Source organism: Schistocerca piceifrons, chromosome 5, assembly GCF_021461385.2.
Source record: "Schistocerca piceifrons isolate TAMUIC-IGC-003096 chromosome 5, iqSchPice1.1, whole genome shotgun sequence".
Classification (NCBI taxonomy): Eukaryota; Metazoa; Arthropoda; class Insecta; order Orthoptera; family Acrididae; genus Schistocerca; species Schistocerca piceifrons.
In genome coordinates, this window is record NC_060142.1 from 387,752,034 (window position 1) to 387,771,081 (window position 19,048).

The following is a 19,048-nucleotide window of genomic DNA, read 5'->3' on the forward strand; positions in this document are numbered from 1 at the left end:
CCCAAAAGTGCCCCACTTGTGACAGGATACTTTCCGGGACTGGATCAGACGCTGAATGTGGCTCTCCAGCAGGGATACGATTTCCTCAAATCCTGCCCTGAAATGAGATCCATCCTTCACAAAATCCTCCCCACTCCACCAAGAGTGTCTTTCTGCCGTCCACCTAACCTTCGTAACCTCTTAGTTCATCCCTATGAAATCCCCAAACCACCTTCCCTACCCTCTGGCTCCTACCCTTGTAACCGCCCCCGGTGTAAAACCTGTCCCATGCACCCTCCCACCACCACCTACTCCAGTCCTGTAACACGGAAGGTATACACGATCAAAGGCAGAGCCACGTGTGAAAGCACCCACGTGATTTACCAACTGACTTGCCTACACTGTGAAGCTTTTTATGTGGGAATGACCAGCAACAAACTGTCCATTCGCATGAATGGACACAGGCAGACAGTGTTTGTTGGTAATGAGGATCACCCTGTGGCTAAACATGCCTTGGTGCACGGCCAGCACATCTTGGCACAGTGTTACACCGTCCGGGTTATCTGGATACTTCCCACTAACACCAACCTGTCAGAACTCCGGAGATGGGAACTTGCCCTTCAGTATATCCTCTCTTCTCGTTATCTGCCAGGCCTCAACCTCCGCTAATTTCAAGTTGCTGCCGCTCATACCTCATCTGTCTTTCAACATCATCTTTGCCTCTGTACTTCCGCCTCAACTGACATCTCTGCCCAAACTCTTTGCGTTTACAAATGTCTGCTTGTGTCTGTGTATGTGCGGATGGATATATATATGTGTGTGTGTGTGTGTGTGTGTGTGTGTGTGTGTGTGTGTGTGTGTGCGTGTGTGTTCCCCCCAAGGTAAGTCTTTCCGCTCCCGGGATTGGAATGACTCCTTACCCTCTCCCTTAAAACCCACATCCTTTCATCTTTCCCTCTCCTTCCCTCTTTCCTGACGAAGCAACCATTGGTTGTGAAAGCTTGAATTTTGTGTGTATGTATTTGTTTGTTTGTGTATCTATCGACCTGCCAGCGCTTTCATATGGTAAGTCACATCATCTTTGTTTTTAAATATATTTTTCCCGCGTGGAATGTTTCCCTCTATTATATTCTTACTATGTATTTCATTGCACTAAAATAGGTTTTGCAATAGTTGCAGTTAGTTGATTTTGGAACGAACAAGTACATAACTCACCATCTGAATAGTGAAGTAGTAGCTATCTCACATTTTAAGAAAAAGAAATTGATTTCAATAGGAAAAAACAGGACAAATCTAAATGTAGTGGTCTTTTCAAAATAACTAATCACATTAGATAAGAATTATTTCTGAACACTTTGTTTATAGAGAAGCTTTAAAATTCTGAGATATTTTCAAACATCTTTCTTTCAGTAACAGCAATTGTAAGTTATCCTATGCAGTTGCTGTACCAAGGTGACAATTATGTACATAGAAAATCCTCACAAGAAATTGTTTTCCAATAATATTAGGCAGACACTAAAATTAAAAATCTGAAATATAAAAATTCAGACTTACTGAGAAAACCCTGTTGCCTATGAACAAAAACAATTAAAAAGTGGCACTTTAATCTTCCATGAAATTGAAATGGAGAAACAGGGAATAATCTTAAAAAAAAAAAAAAATTATTTAACTTTTATGACATCTTTAACACTTTGTTTAGAAAACTTCACATCTGACCACGTTGATGGATTTATTGCTTTAGCCCCATGCTTCCTATTTTCAGTGTTGACTAGCATAACCAAAACTGAATAAAATCTGTTTTGAAAGCTACATTTTTTTGGGTGAGTTGTTAAAGATGCAACCCAGTGCCACCATCTGACTGGTTGTATCAAGGAAATTTCCCAAAACTGCCCTAAAATTAGCCAGTGGAAATAATAAACTAGGACTGAATTTTTTTCTGAAGATATATTTAGCTCCCATTATTAAGTATAATGTACACACCTACAGTATAGCATGGCTGTGTTCATCACAGCCTACTACAGTAGCTCTGCTGGTTATAACTGAATGTAAATAGAATGAGCAAGCCATCAAACATCATCTTCATTCCACAACAGGCAGTAAACCAGTATTGTGATTCCATTGTGTAGCAAAGGGAGGGGTGTCCTCATGGGAACTGGGAATGGATGACTGACATGTATATTGCTGTCAGCTGCAGAACAGTGCCAAAAATGACACTGCCTATAGGAATTGGCTTAATTTCCAATGAGCAGGGTTACAACCAAAAAATCCAAGATATACAGTGATAGAGTCACAGTAGCTCCTATGGGTCCCAGCAATACTAAAATTGCAGTTCTGAGTCACTGATAAACCTTTGATAGGAATCTGTGGGAATTTTTTAATGAATGAAAAACATGTACTTAGATTTCAAAAGGAGACAAATGCATCTTCTTGTGTCCCCTTGCAGAGTCCTGTGGAAACAAGCCAGTTATGGATATGATAGAAAGCAGGAAGCGGTTACACCTTTCTCTAGGAAAGCAAACTTAACTCATTTAATTCCATTCTCGTTGAAGAACAGTTGTTAAGGATGGGCATCAGGTTGGACGAGTCAAAAGCTTCTTACAATCAGAAGATTCTTCTGCCTAAACATCATGTAACTAAATTGTCATGGGTGAGCATAATTGGTTGTTGAACACACAATATCTATTCCTTTAGCAAACCTCAGAAAAAGGTTCTGGATACCCCATGGAAGACCTATAATTATGAAAGTAATTCACATGTGCCTGCCTTACTATAACCTAAAGGCAACCACTGCAACCCAGCTCATTGAGCAAGTTCCTCTGGTTTGTGTAGAGCAAATATGGCCATTTCTGTAGCTGTGAGGTTGAATATGGAGGACGACTATGTGTCAGGGACAGAAGAAAGAGGAGCAGAAGTAGGACAAAAATCTACTTTGCCTTGTTTGAATGTGTGGCAACAAAGGCCGTACACATTGAGCTGGTCACTGGTATCCTCCCAAGTTTTCATTGCTGCTCTTCAAAGATTCATTTTATGACAAGCCATTTGCACAGACATGTTCAGCAACAGTGAGAAAACATTAGTGGTAGTAAGGAATGAGCTGTGTGAGCTGCACAAGCTGTTCAGCACTCAGTTCCATGCAACACTAATTCAGAACTAAGCATCACAAAATAACGATATTGTGGCATTTTATCCTGCCTCCTGACCTGCATTTTGGTGGGCTGGGAGAAGCAAGTATAAAATCTATCAAGGCACATTTAAGAAGAATTGTGGGAGACCAAGTGCTGACATATAAAGAATTAAATTCTCAACCCATTACACAACTTTCAGATAGCCCAGCTGAGTTATACGTCCTACTACAAGCTTTTTCTTATCAGTGAATACCTGATAGCAGAGCCAGAGTCTTGCTTTCAGAGTCATCATCCAAGTTACCATGATGGCCGCTATTTGAGGAGGGTAAACAGCATGTGTGGAAATGGTGGTCAAAGCACTACTGACCACAGTTGCAGCACAGAACTAAATGCTCATCAGCAAAAGACAATATGTAACTAGGTACATTGGTTCTCATGTAGGAAGACAATCTGGCATCCCTGATGTGGCAATCTGGAGTCATCGTTTACACACATCCTAGTCTTGGTAGTTTGGTGGAGTTTGTTTAGTGCATACAGCAAAGGGAATCTATAAATGACCAGTTTCAAAAATCTGTGGCTGCTCTGCAGGAACTTAGGCTTTAGTGCTCATACATATATAATTACTAACTGTCTGAAAGTTCTTTTTTTGTTTTTGTTTACAGTGAAGATGATTTCGTCAACCTTTTATTTACTTATTTGCTACTCATCACGTACCAAACAGAGGCAGCACTGAGTCACAGACAGGCGCAATAAAAGGGAATGCCAGAAATATTTAGCTTTTAGACTACATCGTTCATCAGAAGTAGAAAACACACCCAAGCACAATTCGCGCACACATGCTCACTTCCACCTCCAGGCATTAAGGTCCGAATGCAATTGCGTCTGAGGTGAGCAGCAATTCAGCTGGGTAGGTAGTCGGGATACAGAACATCTGTGGAGCAGAGAGGGTGAAGGATAACAGAGTAATGGTAGGGGAAAAGACATTCGTGTTGCATGTGGGTGCAGCTGTGCTGCAGGCTGATTGAGGGCAGAAGGGAAGAGCAGAGAAATAGACAAGGAGAAAGGAATATGTATGTGCTTTAACAGGATAGAAGGCATGTGCAGTAGTGGAGTGGGAGTAGGTATGGGGATAGGCAGATGGAGAACATGGACTAGCAAAGGCCAAGGCCAGGGGTTTCATGGGAACAAAGAAGAGTTCCCTGGTGTTGGTGGGAAGAATCAAGATGACAGAGGCTGCAAAAAGTCCTTAAGGTGAAGCACATCATGTTTGATGGCATTTTCAGCAACTGGGTGGTCCAGCTGTCTCTTGGCCACAGTTTCGTGGTGACCACTCATGCAGACAGACAGCTTCTTAGTAGTTATGTTGAAGTAGAATGTGCACAGTGGTTGCAGCTAAGTTTGTAGATTACATCTATGTTTGTAGATGGGTTAGGAGAGTGGCTGTGACAGGACTGTAGTAGGTGGTAGTGGGAGAACGTAAGGGCTTGGGCCAGCACTAGGCCTATCACAGGAATATGAGTGATGAGGCAAGGGGTTGCGAGCAGGGTGGAGTAGGGACAGAAGAGGATATTGTGAAGGTTCAGTAGGCAGAGGAGTATCATTGTGTGAGGGGTGGGTGAGACAAGGAGGATATCATCATTCCAGAGCACAATGATGCAGTTGAAACATTCACATAGAATATTCTTCAGTCATGAGTGGAGTGCTCCTCTGTGGCTGGACAGTGGGTATGTGGGGGATGGTAGGTGACTACGAGAAAAAGCATGGGAGATCTGTTTCTGAATAAGGCTATTTCAATCTATGAAAACCTCAGTCAGATACGTGGCATATTTGGAGATGGACTGTTCATCACTACAGATGCAACAAACAACCATAGGTGGTTAAGCAGTATGGAAGGGACTTCTTGGTGTTGAGTGGATGGCAGCCATCAAAGTGGAGATATTTATTGATGGCTGGTAGGTTTGACATGGCAGACATACTGAAGCAGCCATCCTTTAGGTGGAAAACAACATCAAGCAAGGTGGTTTGTTGGGCTGAAGAGGGCCAGGTGAAGTGAATGAGTAAGATGAGGTTCTGGAAGAATGTGGGTAGAGTGTACTCTCACTCAAGTCCACTTCATGACAATGTCATCAATTACTCTTAACCAGATGAAAGATTAGGGATTCTGGGTGGTTAGGAGGAATTCCTCTAGATGGACCACGAATATGTGGGCACAGGATGATGCCATGCACCCAACGTTGTATCACATATCTGATTGTAGGTGATGCCTTCAAAGGAAAAGTAACTGTGGGTGAGTCTATAGTTGGTCACACTAACCATGAAGGAAGTTGTAGGCTTGGAGTCAGTCGGGCATTGGGAAAGGTAGTGTTTAATAGTGACAAGATCATGAGCATTTGGGATGTTAGTGTAGGAGTGGCATCAACACTGATGAGCGGGGCCCTGGGTGGAACTGTGGAGAGTAGGTGGAGGAAATGATTGATGCCTTTTATATAGGGAGGCAGTTTATGGATAGCTGGCTGATGGTTTTGGCCCACAAGGACAGAGATTCTATGTGGGAGCACAGTACCTGGCCACATTAGGGTATCTGCTTGGCTGGATTTATGTACTTTGGGAAGCATGTCGAACATATGAGTGTGGGGAGTGGAGAGGATAAGGAGAGGTGGTGGGGGAGAGTGTGGAGAGGGGGAGAATGGGGGGAGGGAGGGAGGGAGGAGGGAGGGGAAGTGACTTGGGGGAGGGGAATGGGGAGAGGGTTGTCTGACATGGACCTGAGAATTCGAGTGAGGAGAGACTTGAGATCATGCTGGGCTTCTGGAAGGATGTCACTGTGGCAGAACTTGTATGTGGATGTGTGAACACTGGGATGGTACATCCACCAGGTAATCCTTGGTCCATAACCACAGTAAGAAACCATTATTGCCAGGAGTGATCATAAGGTCGGGGTCTATTTTTACAAGGGGGGACCCAAAAGTAACCGGAATCGTAATGCTGCACATTGTAGCAGGTTGCGCCCCCAGAGCTCTGCTGAGCCATTCTGCCATGCAGTGTCACCCAACAGTGAGAAGTGTGGCTTCTTTGGCAGTTCTTTGAGTGTACGTACAGTGCAGATGTGACTATAGGAAATGGCTAGTTCTTACAAACAACGTGCAGCAGTCAAGTTGCTCGGCAAGAACGCAGCAACAGAAACTGTTGCGATGATTCAGACAGCCTACAAAGACCATGCTCTTAATAAAACACAAGTGTACGAATGGTTTTCTTAGTTTAAAAAGGGAGAAATGGTGGTTGAAGATCAGCCTTGTTCCGGCCGACCTTCAACTGCTTGAAGCGAAGACTACATCGACAAAATCCATGATCTCATCAGTGAAGATCGATGCAGGACAATCGACCAACTCAAGAACTTGTCCGGATTGTCCTGGAGCTCAATTCAGCGCATCTTGATCATTGATTTGGGGATGCGAAGAGTGGCAGCAAAATTCGTGCCGAAGCTTCTTACCGGTGATCAAAGGTGTTCAAGCCTGCCTCAGAATGAAGAATGCGTTCAAAGATGATCCACATTTTTTCAACAAAATCATTACAAGTGATGAGTCATGGTGCTATGGGTACGATCCCGAAAGTAAACAACAGTCATCACAATGGAAGTCACCTGGCTCACCTCGACCAAAAAAAGCTCAACAAATGAAATCGAATGTGAAAACTATGTTGATCTGTTTTTTTGACATCAAAGGGATTGTATACTCTGAATTTGTCCCTGGAAACCAGACAGTAAACCAACAATTCTATTTGGAGATTACGAAATAGCTTCGCAGAAGTTTGTCGCGAAAACGTTTGGCTTTGTGGGATTCTGGCATGTGGTTCCTGCATCACGATAATGCTCCTGCACACACGGCTCAGCATTCGCCAGTTTTTGTCCTCAACGAAGACGACTACCTTGACCCACGCGCCCTACTCACCAGATTTAGCACCTCGGACTTCTTCCTATTCTCGAGGATGAAAAGAGACTTGAGAGGGAAGCATTTTGTGGATGTGGAAGATGTAAAACGCAATGTCATGAAAGTGCTAGCAGGTAGCAAAGAGGACAAATTTAAAAGGTGCTTCGAACACTGGAATGAATGTTTGGACAAGTGTATTAATGCTAATGGAGAGTACTTCGAAGGAGATTAAGGTTGTATTTGAAAACAATAAAGTATATGCTTTCTAGAAAGAAATTCCGGTTATTTTTGGGTCCCCCCTCGTATGTGGTGGATTGCAGCTCAATCTGTGGACGTCAGGTTCGTTTCCATGGTGAGGAATTTGGGGAATGACTGAGAGGCAAAGTTCAAAGTTAGGAAATTCTGGAAAGTTAACAAGGGATGATTGGAGTCTGTGAGAGTAGATCACAGTCAGATAGAGGAGTAAACTGAGTCAGACGGAGCTCAATATTGATTCTGGATTGACTCTGATTGGTAGGGTTAGTGGTGCAAAAGTATTTATAACTGTGTTTTGGATCTGTTTAAGCTCTGGGTCCTGCAGGGTGGAAGGAACGAGTTTCTGAGGGTGTGGTAAATGCAGTATGTCTGCAAAGCCAGGTTTGGTGGCAATTAAGGGTTTTGAGGGGGTTTCGTGGAGGTTCTTGTAGTGGTGGTGAATAATCATAGTCCAAGGCAAAAGTATGAGATGAACAAATTGGACAGTTTTTTGAGGGGTCATTGTGTGTACCGCTGTAGTTCCTGGATGGCAAAGGTTTTAATCTGGGAGATGGGATGCAGGAATTAGGATTGCAGAGCAGAAGCATTTTAAAGGTAGAGAGGAGGTAGTACGAGGTGGGTTGGGCTTGATTTATATTGATTTACAGGAATAGGTTAGTAAGGGCTATTGGCTGATAGAATTTGAACAGACAGATAATTGGAGAAGAATGGGTTGCAACCAGAGGTGGGCAATCTGATGGTCAGGCCATCTGGGGAGATTACATGAGCGAGGCAACAATGCAGGAATAGTATGCAATGCTGGGTTTTGTCAACGGATAGGGAAGTCCTTTGTATTGGTGCAGATGGATGGTGCAAGGGTCCATAACAAAGGATGAATAACACATAAAAATACATACAACTGGGTATAAATTCATGGGAAAAATTGTAAAAAGACTAAATAGATGAAGCATACTGAGTCAGACGGAGCTCAATATTGATTCTGGATTGACTCTGATTGGTAGGGTTAGTGGTGCAAAAGTATTTATAACTGTGTTTTGGATCTGTTTAAGCTCTGGGTCCTGCAGGGTGGAAGGAACGAGTTTCTGAGGGTGTGGTAAATGCAGTATGTCTGCAAAGCCAGGTTTGGTGGCAATTAAGGGTTTTGAGGGGGTTTCGTGGAGGTTCTTGTAGTGGTGGTGAATAATCATAGTCCAAGACAAAAGTATGAGATGAACAAATTGGACAGTTTTTTGAGGGGTCATTGTGTGTACCGCTGTAGTTCCTGGATGGCAAAGGTTTTAATCTGGGAGATGGGATGCAGGAATTAGGATTGCAGAGCAGAAGCATTTTAAAGGTAGAGAGGAGGTAGTACAAGGTGGGTTGGGCTTGATTTATATTGATTTACAGGAATAGGTTAGTAAGGGCTATTGGCTGATAGAATTTGAACAGATAGATAATTGGAGAAGAATGGGTTGCAACCAGAGGTGGGCAATCTGATGGTCAGGCCATCTGGGGAGATTACATGAGCGAGGCAACAATGCAGGAATAGTATGCAATGCTGGGTTTTGTCAACGGATAGGGAAGTCCTTTGTATTGGTGCAGATGGATGGTGCAAGGGTCCATAACAAAGGATGAATAACACATAAAAATACATACAACTGGGTATAAATTCATGGGAAAAATCGTAAAAAGACTAAATAGATGAAGCATACTGAGTCAGACGGAGCTCAATATTGATTCTGGATTGACTCTGATTGGTAGGGTTAGTGGTGCAAAAGTATTTATAACTGTGTTTTGGATCTGTTTAAGCTCTGGGTCCTGCAGGGTGGAAGGAACGAGTTTCTGAGGGTGTGGTAAATGCAGTATGTCTGCAAAGCCAGGTTTGGTGGCAATTAAGGGTTTTGAGGGGGTTTCGTGGAGGTTCTTGTAGTGGTGGTGAATAATCATAGTCCAAGACAAAAGTATGAGATGAACAAATTGGACAGTTTTTTGAGGGGTCATTGTGTGTACCGCTGTAGTTCCTGGATGGCAAAGGTTTTAATCTGGGAGATGGGATGCAGGAATTAGGATTGCAGAGCAGAAGCATTTTAAAGGTAGAGAGGAGGTAGTACAAGGTGGGTTGGGCTTGATTTATATTGATTTACAGGAATAGGTTAGTAAGGGCTATTGGCTGATAGAATTTGAACAGATAGATAATTGGAGAAGAATGGGTTGCAACCAGAGGTGGGCAATCTGATGGTCAGGCCATCTGGGGAGATTACATGAGCGAGGCAACAATGCAGGAATAGTATGCAATGCTGGGTTTTGTCAACGGATAGGGAAGTCCTTTGTATTGGTGCAGATGGATGGTGCAAGGGTCCATAACAAAGGATGAATAACACATAAAAATACATACAACTGGGTATAAATTCATGGGAAAAATCGTAAAAAGACTAAATAGATGAAGCATAGCGAGAAAGGTGCAACCTGAATAAGTAGGCTCTATAGTGAAAAACGAAAATGACACACACACACACACACACACACACACACACACTCAGGTGTGTTTTACATTTTGACAGTTGTCAACCTTTCCATGTCAAATGTTCCTTCCCATACAGTTTTGGCATTTGAGGCAAACATATCTGTTCAGCTGCAGACATTCTCACCCCAGTGTTCAATGAGACATAATTACCCCACAAGCCTAGTTCAAAAACAGATTTGCTGGGCCACTACATCTAATCTTGGTATTGCTGATCCCTTAAAAACTTACAAGGACACTACTTCTCATTCAGTATTATCCTGGTCTTGAATGTATTTATCAGCTACTTTGACAAGGCAATGACTTCCCAAAATCATGCCCAGAAATGAGGTTCATTCTGTCCAAAATTTTGCCCACCACACCTAGAATAGCTTTTCGTCACCCTCCCAATCTCTGCAATATCTTTGGCAGACCCCATGCTCCTTCTGCACAAATCTTCCTACCCTATGGCTCCTACCCCTGTGACTGTCCCCGCTGCTAGGCTTGCCTTATGCACCCTCCTACTACCACCTACACCAGCCCTGCAACTAGTAAAACATATACCATCAAATACTGTTTGGCCTTTTAAATTAGCATGATTACCACAAAGTTATCAATTAGGATGAGTGGGCATAGGCAGGGGGTGTATACTGGCAAAACTCAATATTCTGTTGCAGAGCGTAGTTTACAATATGACAATTGTGACCTTGGTGCCTATTCCATCACATGTGCCATCTGGACTCTTCCCCCAGACACCAGTTTCTCAGAACTTTACAGGTGGGAACTGGTGGTACATTTCCTAGGTTCTCACCACCCATCTGGCCTACATTTACATTAATTTCTTCACAGAGACTACCCTTTCTTCACTCCCTTTTAGTTTTCTACATCTTTCATTTTCTGACATGTCTATTTTTTGTCATCCCCCACCCATCTCTATCACATACAATGCATTCAGCTTTTCACTTTTATTAAATCGTGCACATGTTTTAGCAGTAAGCTCCGTCTTGCATGTTACCCTATCTTTCACTTTTACGCTATCGTGTTTTCAAATCTGATGAGTCTTTCCTTCTCATCCCATCTGGTAAGTCTCCCTGACCTGGGCTTCTGGGTGACTTTTCCAAACTCTACCCCTTTCCCTAAAACTCAGCATTCCTTTTCCCTCGACCCTCTTCCTCCCTCTTCAATCCTTCTGCCAGTAGAAAGAACCACTGGCTCTGAAAACTAGCAAACTGTAATACCTTTTATTTGTGTGTCCTCCTGTCGACAGTTGGCAAGTAGATTTTTTGTCTATGCAGTTACTTATATTTTCACTCCACTTAAACAATGATGTACTTTCATTCTCAAGTACCTTTCCCTTGCAGCGAGTGTAAGCATTTGTTTGGACTGTGGTAAGAGCCAGGCAGCACAGGATTACTGTGCATTTCATGGCTGCCTGCAACTGGATATTAGTAGAACTGCAGCTGAGGCAAATCAAGAGAAACAGCACTCAACTTTGTCTCAATTCAGAAGGCACAATGCTTACATGTGTCCCTTCATTGATTCAACCTAGCCCTAATACATCAACATAAATATGAACTGTCACAGAGAAGAGGCAGATTACAATATTGCCAGCTAACCAAGCCCAGTCTACTTTCTCAACACACACATCAAGCTTTACTGGACCAATATTGTTATCCAATAGCTATAACCAACTTTGAAACCCAAGTGTCCATGCTACTCATTTTGCAGATTCATGTCTGTGCACAGGAATCTACACATCACAGTACTGTAGCACACCACTGGAGGAGCCAAAGCAAAATGGCACAGCCCAATGACAAAATGAAATATTGTGTGGTAATTCATTTCTTGAATTTGAGGGGGAATAACACTGCAACAATCCATGCTGAGTTGTCAGGTGTGTACGGCGATAATGAACAGTCATATGACAGTGGTTACGTGGTGCAGATGTCTCTAGTGTGGTCAAACTAGTCTGTATAATGAAGAACACAGATGCACCCCATATCTCAGAGAAGTACTGAAAGCTGCAAGAAAAGTCTTGTGGAGCTGGCGCTCAAAAATGGGCGAATCACAACTTAAGTGACAGCAAAAAATAAAGGGAACCTTAGTTATGGATCGGTTTCCAACATCTTGCACAACATTTTAAACATGATAAAGGTCACCACCTGCTGTGTTCTGTTGTTTCTCACACCAAATAGAAAGTGTGCTAAACCAAAGTGCCAGTGGAGATGTTCCAGCTGAACCAGTACAGTCGACTTTTTTAGCTGCCTGATCACCATGGACAAGTGCTGAGTGTATCAATATCACACTGAGAAAGCAGCAAAGCAAGTAGTGGAAATGTGGAGAGTCATGACCATCAAAGAAGGCAAAGATCCAGTCTACAACAGAAAAGGTGATAAGTGTTTTTCTTTTTTCTGGAGTGTTACGGTATGATGCTAACAGAGTATACTCATAAGAGGCAAACAAAAAAGTGCATACCACTGAAATCTCCTGATGAGGTTACAGGAACCTATCAAGATGCACATTGCATGAAGAAAAGTAGGTGGTTTTCCTCCACGACAATGTCTCTGTTCATTATGTTTCAAATAGCTCTGAGCACTGTGGGACTTAACATCTGAGGTCATCAGTCCCCTAGAGCTTAGAACTACTTAAACCTAACTAACCCAAGGACATCACACACATCCATGCCCAAGGCAGGATTCGAACCTGTGACCGTAGCGGTCACATGGTTCCAGATTGAAGCACCTAGAACCGCTCTGCCACCCCAGCTGGCAGTTCATTATGCACGGGACAGAGTCACAAATATGCCTCTTCTTTGGGATACAAAATTTTGCCTCACTCCCTGTATTCTCCTGTCGGGGCAATGAGTGACTTCTCCTTCTTTGCTTGGTATGCAATTATAAAACAATGATGAGACGATAAGTTTCCTGTACAGTCAAACAGCAGACTTGTAGAGCCAAGGTCCTGCAACATTGGGAAAAAGATATCACATTGAAGTGTGACTGGGCTGAAAGGACTAGTACCATCACCTTGTTTCATTGCCGCAGCTTAACTTTCTTAGCATGATAATTAATTTTTTTTTTTTTTTTTAGGTGCCAACATACAACCTGTGCCTATGCCCATTCATCCTAACTGATAAACTGGTGGCAGTCATGCGGATGTAAAAGGCTGAACAGTGATTACACAACACCTGGTGTACGACATTTCACAGGTGGCTATTGCTATTATATGATTTGTTACTTACAGTGCTCGCATAGGCAGTGGTAGGAGGGTGCATAGGACAAACCCCCACTTTAAGACTTGCCCCACGCACTCTCCTACCACCATTTATACCAGCTCTGTAACTGGCAAAACATGTTCTATCAAAGGGAGAGCCAACTGTGAAATGACATGTCGTATACCAGCTATTATGTGAACACTGTTCAGCCTTTTACGTTGGCATGACTATCTACAAGTTCTCAGTTAAGATTACCAGCTCTATACTTACCCCAGAGACCAGTTTCTCAGAACTCAGCAGGCAGGAACTGACACTACATGTCCTTAGTTATTGTCACTAACCTGGCCTTAATTTATGTTAATTTCTTTGGTCTCTGCATTTCTTCACAGTAACTATTCCTGTTTTCTACATTTTTCATTTTATGACCTGTCTGTTTTTTGCAGCACACCTCTATCACATTCAATGCATGTAACTTTTCAATCTTATTAACTCGTGCACAACATTTTGGCAGTAATCTCTGTCTTGGTGGTGGTGGTGGTTAGTGTTAAACGTCCCGTCGACAACGAGGTCATTAGAGACGGAGCGCAAGCTCGGGTTAGGGAAGGATTGGGAAGGAAATCGGCTGTGCCCTTTCCAAGGAACCATCTCAGCATTTGCCGGAAACGATTTAGGGAAATCACGGAAAACCTAAATCAGGATGGCCGGAGATGGGATTGAACCGTCGTCCTCCCGAATGCGAGTCCAGTGTGCTAACCACTGCGCCACCTCGCTCGGTAATCTCTGTCTTGTATATTACCTTATCTTCCATCTTTAAGTCTCAGGTTTTCAAATCTTGTTTGGCACAGTCACCATCAATCAATCTTCTCTTCTCATCCTGTCCATTAAAGTCTCCCCTGACTGGGGTTCTGGGTGATTTTTCTGAACTTTACCCTTTCCCTAAACCTCACTAGGCCTTTTCCTTCGCCTCTCCTCCTTCCTCTTCAACCCTTCTACCACAAGAAGGAGCCACTGGTTCCAAAAGCTTGCAAACTTTAATACCTTTTATATGTGTGTGTTCTCCTGCCACCTCTTGGTGAGTAGATTTTTTATCCATCCAACTACGTTATATTTTCAACTTTTATTTAAGCACACTACAAGGTGCAAAATGTCAACAGAAATGCTGTAAACCTTCAAACAAACGTTGAACACAGTCCTACACAAGAAAATAATAGCAATACATTTCCTTTCTGTTTTTTTGTTTCGCGCAACACCAGTCAAAGTAAACAGATTTCTGGAGCTCCTACTTAAGTGTTCTGCTGTTCTTTCAATATCCCCAGCAGCCTATCATGCAAAGGCCTTTATTCAATTCAGTAGATGCACTTTACAGGTGGAAGTTTAGAAAGTATGTTGCTTAAGAGCAACAGGTCACAGCTGGTTTAGACATATTTTGAAAACTTCATGTGGCATTGAAACCAAACACTGCAGTGAGAATTATGGGAGAAGGAACCACCAAGAAAACAGCTTATCTACTACAATTTGGCATGAACACTCTATCTGGAAGACACTTACACCATGCCAAATTGTAAATCAATTGTAAATTGTAATTGTAAATCAATCAATCATAGAAATCCTTGACTAGCACTGCATCAACGAGAAAATGAAATGCCAGTCTCCAATTGGTGCCTTATTACCTTCTCAGACAAGGCAGAGCATTTTTGCTTGCTTGTTCCAAATGAAGAGGAAAAAATGTGATATCACCTGACAAAGCAACCAGTTCTCTTCCAAGCCTCGGTACAGAATATACAGAACTTACAGGGGCACTTCTCTTGGTGAACTCTACTGTTGCCACAGTTACACAAATAGAAGCTGCCACAGCCAAAATAGGACACTGAATGATAGCTGGCATTGTGAGTTACTAGAAAGATGTTGCTGTCCTCAGTAACAATCCTCCTTTAGGACTCTGACTTGTAGAGTAGTGTACAAAACAAACCTATATGGAATTCAGATCATAAAAACAGTCAGAGTTACTCTGTCAGATATGTTTACTGTTGCTCCTGAGACTTCTTTGTGGCTACAGTAAGTGCAATTTGAGATGATTATCAGTCTACATTCCAGGCTGAAATCTTAAGTTTTAAAAGTGTAGATATATAGAGTTTTATGTTTGTAATTCACTCCCAAAGAAAACTATGCCATCTATGGACACAACTGAAGATTGTAGTACAACTTGTCGACTGACTGTGACATCATCAACATGGTGGACACCCTTATTTCAAGCATATAAAATATGGTGACTATATTGTCAACCACTGCATACATGAATATGCAAAAATAATACAAAACATATTTAATTGTTGAAATAACATAAAACTAACAGGACACTCACAAGAATTGGGGATTTTGGGTCGGGACTAACTAAATATTCAACAAACTTGTCACAGAAAAGATACCAAAACAAATACTAACACAAAACTCAAGCAAATTACATCCTCAGCAGTTACTAAAGCCATAATATTTAAAAAAAAAAGGGGGGGGGGGGGACAAAACTGATACCTGGTATTTCAATTTGGCTTTTACAGCTAAAGCAAAGTCCACAGTATAATAAATCAAAACCTGTGCATATAATTAAGATCAAAAACGTACCTTTGCACCAATGAGGGTAAAAAAATTCTGTGATACCTACCAATCAAAATCCAACATAATTACCAACAACTAATAACACAAACCAAAAATTTATAAAACAAATTGCATTAACACCAGTTTCAATAAAGAAGAAACACTCGATTATGCAAATAAACACACATACCATACACATAAAATAAAATTGTTGTCAATCCAAAGTTTGTTTTAAACACTACAGTTCTTATTTGGCATGGTCAAGTTGGAGATGGTTCACCTATGCTTTCTTCAAAACTTGAGAACAGGTTTACCCCGTCAGTTATAGGGTGACCTACGGTTTAAAGTGAATTCTGAACCACAGTGCAACTCAGAATTTTGCATATCAATAAACACTGAGAGAGGTGACTTTAACACAACATGAAGAAATAAAAGCAAAAAAATATCATTGCTAACCAAAGTAGGCCAACAAATCTAGCAATAAGAGAAATAATGTGTCATCAACACAGTTTCAAATGGCCAGCCCACAGTTCTCAAATCATGAACCTTCCAGATACAATGCTGCATGTACTGGTCTGTGGTCCGAGATGCAGCAACTTTCGTCAGTCTCGTACCTTCTCCACAAACTTAACACTTCACATATTCTGCAGTTACCTCAAACAACTGTAGGTACTTAATCACAGTCAAGATTTCATCCCCCATTGTGGCATGCTTGAACCTACTTGTTAACTTTGTTACATCACAAATAATGAAAAACAAAACACAAATTAAATCTCCAACCATATACACAACACATAAACAATTCCAAACCCGACAATGAATCTATTTCCATAAATGCCGAAATCAAAATGACTCACTAGCAAACTGTTACAAACTCTTCTACCAAAAGTCCAATGACTCACTAACAGCACTCACAAATAATTAAAAACAAACACTCAACGCCCCACAATACAGCGCACTACTGTATACTCCACACAACCTCTCCAAACATGATCCATTTCAAATATGACGGAATGCCATGATATACAACAGGACACAGTCAAGTCACAGGTCAAAGCAGACGATAGGTACAGAAAGCTTCAGTTGACCATATCTACAAATAATCTGTGGTTGAAGCTAATACCATATGGCAAGTAACAATGTATACAGCAGAAAACAGATTTGTGGCTTCATTAACTCATAACAAACTTAGGCCTCATGTCAGCTGCAGATCAGCAGGTACCATAAACATTGTTTAAGTTGTGACATATCCATTATTTCATCCAGCTTATGCCTTTCAATTAATATTAACAGATATCTACAACTAAAACAAACAAAAAGAAACATCCCAGATGACATCTATGTCACAACAGTACACTCCAGACAATACTGATGGGATGTGTTGTTCACTACAGTGAACATAACTGCTTCCTTCAACTGCTGATTCACTTCTCATTTCTCTTAAAAGCAGAAGTAGAGAGAGAGAGAGAGAGAGAGAGAGAGAGAGAGAGAGAGAGAGAGAGAGAGAGAGAGAATTCAAAACCTGGTATCTATTAACATAAATATTATAACATCCAATAGTACAAATTATTACAAGTGTGATATTTGGTGGTTATTAGTAAACTATCTTCCAAATAATAATTTGAACATTCAAGAACACAGCTGAATGCTCATTTGTAAGTGCCATGCACACACTGTATCAAGAAAACTGTAAAATGGGTGCAACAGCTCCCAAACCATACTGACAACTTTATGACAGTTACAATTTGGCTATCTACCACTAAAGAAATCTGATGCTACTACAGGTCAAGGGTTGAATGTTTTCTGGAATTGCCATTTAAAACAAACCTGTTCTCTTCTCTGGAGGCCAGATCTTAGGTGCAAGTTTGTCCATAAATTCTTCCATGGTTATAACTCTGTGATATTTGCGCAGAGGCTCCACTTCAAAGTATGTGTCAAATGGAACCTGTATCTGTAAAAATTTTTTACATGTTTTTCATTGTGTAACATCTGCTGGCAGTTCTCATTACACGAATAACTTCGGTAGCAAATCAACTAAATAATGGTTGGTTGGTTTGGGGGATTAAAGGGACTAAATAATAACTGCGATTAAATTGGTAGCTTGGACAGAGTATAGTTACTACAAAAGTCCAAAAATTGAATCAGGTCCACAGTTCTTAATCATACTAATAGAAAAAAGGGCCGCTTTCCATCCAAGTAGGTTCATAATGAGAGGGCATTGTATTATAAATGGTATAATACGAACGCATACGTACTGTCTATAAGGTGTCTTATTTTCTTGTTTTGTGAGTATGTGTGAATTTGGTTGCAGTCATACATTGCTGAAATGCGCGGGCAATTATAACTGCATGGGTATACATAATTAATCCGCATAAGGAGCTTTACCCTGTTTCATGCACTCACCGACCGCGGTGCTCCGTACCGGTATTCAACCCATGGTGGTAGTGCAAGAGTCCTATTCAGACCTTTCGCAAAACCTAAAGCTCCTAAGAAATGGTCAGCCTGGTTGCCGAATCTACCTGAAAATCATATTATTTAACATAAGTAAAAGAATCTTTGCGGTATAGTAACATTTCTGGTAGCATAGCAACAGCGGTTTTCTTCTTACCCATGCACGGACAATAAAGAATGTATCCATTTTCGTCCATCTCGACAGCAAACGCCGAAACAAAGCTAAGAATCGCGAAAACGAAGGAAGGTACACACGTTCTTATAAACATAATGCACATACAGTCCACCCAAATCTTTATTGCTGAAAGCAGACGCAGTTGCTAAGCAACCGCTACTGACCAATGTACATCTCTGGTAAAGCTTGTTTTTGTTGTATGTTTTTATCTGTGACTGTCATGATTCGTGATTGGATACAAGTTTCCACGGGGCATTGAAAACTTGCAGATGCATGCCTCAATTTTGTCTTCAACTATAAGTGTGTTTGACATTTTTATAAAGAAGAAATAAATAAATTTCAGAAGGATTTCAAAATTAGTTTCATTCATTCGAAAATAATTTTCGAACGATACTTCGTCAACTGTTGATAACTCTTTTATTGCCATGTTTGACGACATCAAATGAGCTCAACAATACATCCATAAGGAAAATCGTACACAAAACACCCAGTCGCCACTAGAAGCATAAAATTACTTTATTTTTCCCAATATTCCACGACGATAACACCACACTTCAAACCTGCAAAGTCTAACGAAATTATAAAAAAAACATCAGACCCTTAGAAAGTACCAGCTCCTCTGGATATGACAGAATATCAGTGAGAAAACTAAAGTTATGCTGCGTCTTAATCAACAACATATTGTTCTACTAACGCCACCTGAGATAGGCCAATGGATTATTGTATTGTATTGTATTTGCATTCGTCTCAGATCATACATTTTACATATCTTCTGATCGTATATCGTCATGTCAGTTTTTGGCTTGTAATATACATAGTTACATAATTTTTTAACACTAATTTTACCAGCAT

General features: G+C 41.3%; 1 protein-coding gene across 1 annotated transcript in view; it reads right to left on the minus strand.

Annotated features, from left to right (window-relative positions):
• Positions 1-18,363, minus strand: part of LOC124798368 (GDP-fucose protein O-fucosyltransferase 1) — a 113,320-nt gene extending 94,957 nt beyond the window's left edge. The window contains exons 1-3 of the mRNA XM_047261737.1: positions 18,179-18,363; positions 17,974-18,089; positions 17,398-17,521 (exon numbers count right to left, since the gene is read on the minus strand). Coding sequence (XP_047117693.1) covers positions 17,398-17,521; positions 17,974-18,089; positions 18,179-18,299 — 361 coding nt within the window. The 5' untranslated portion in view covers positions 18,300-18,363. The remainder of the gene's footprint in view (positions 1-17,397; positions 17,522-17,973; positions 18,090-18,178) is intronic.
• Between the last annotated feature and the right edge of the window lie 685 nt (positions 18,364-19,048).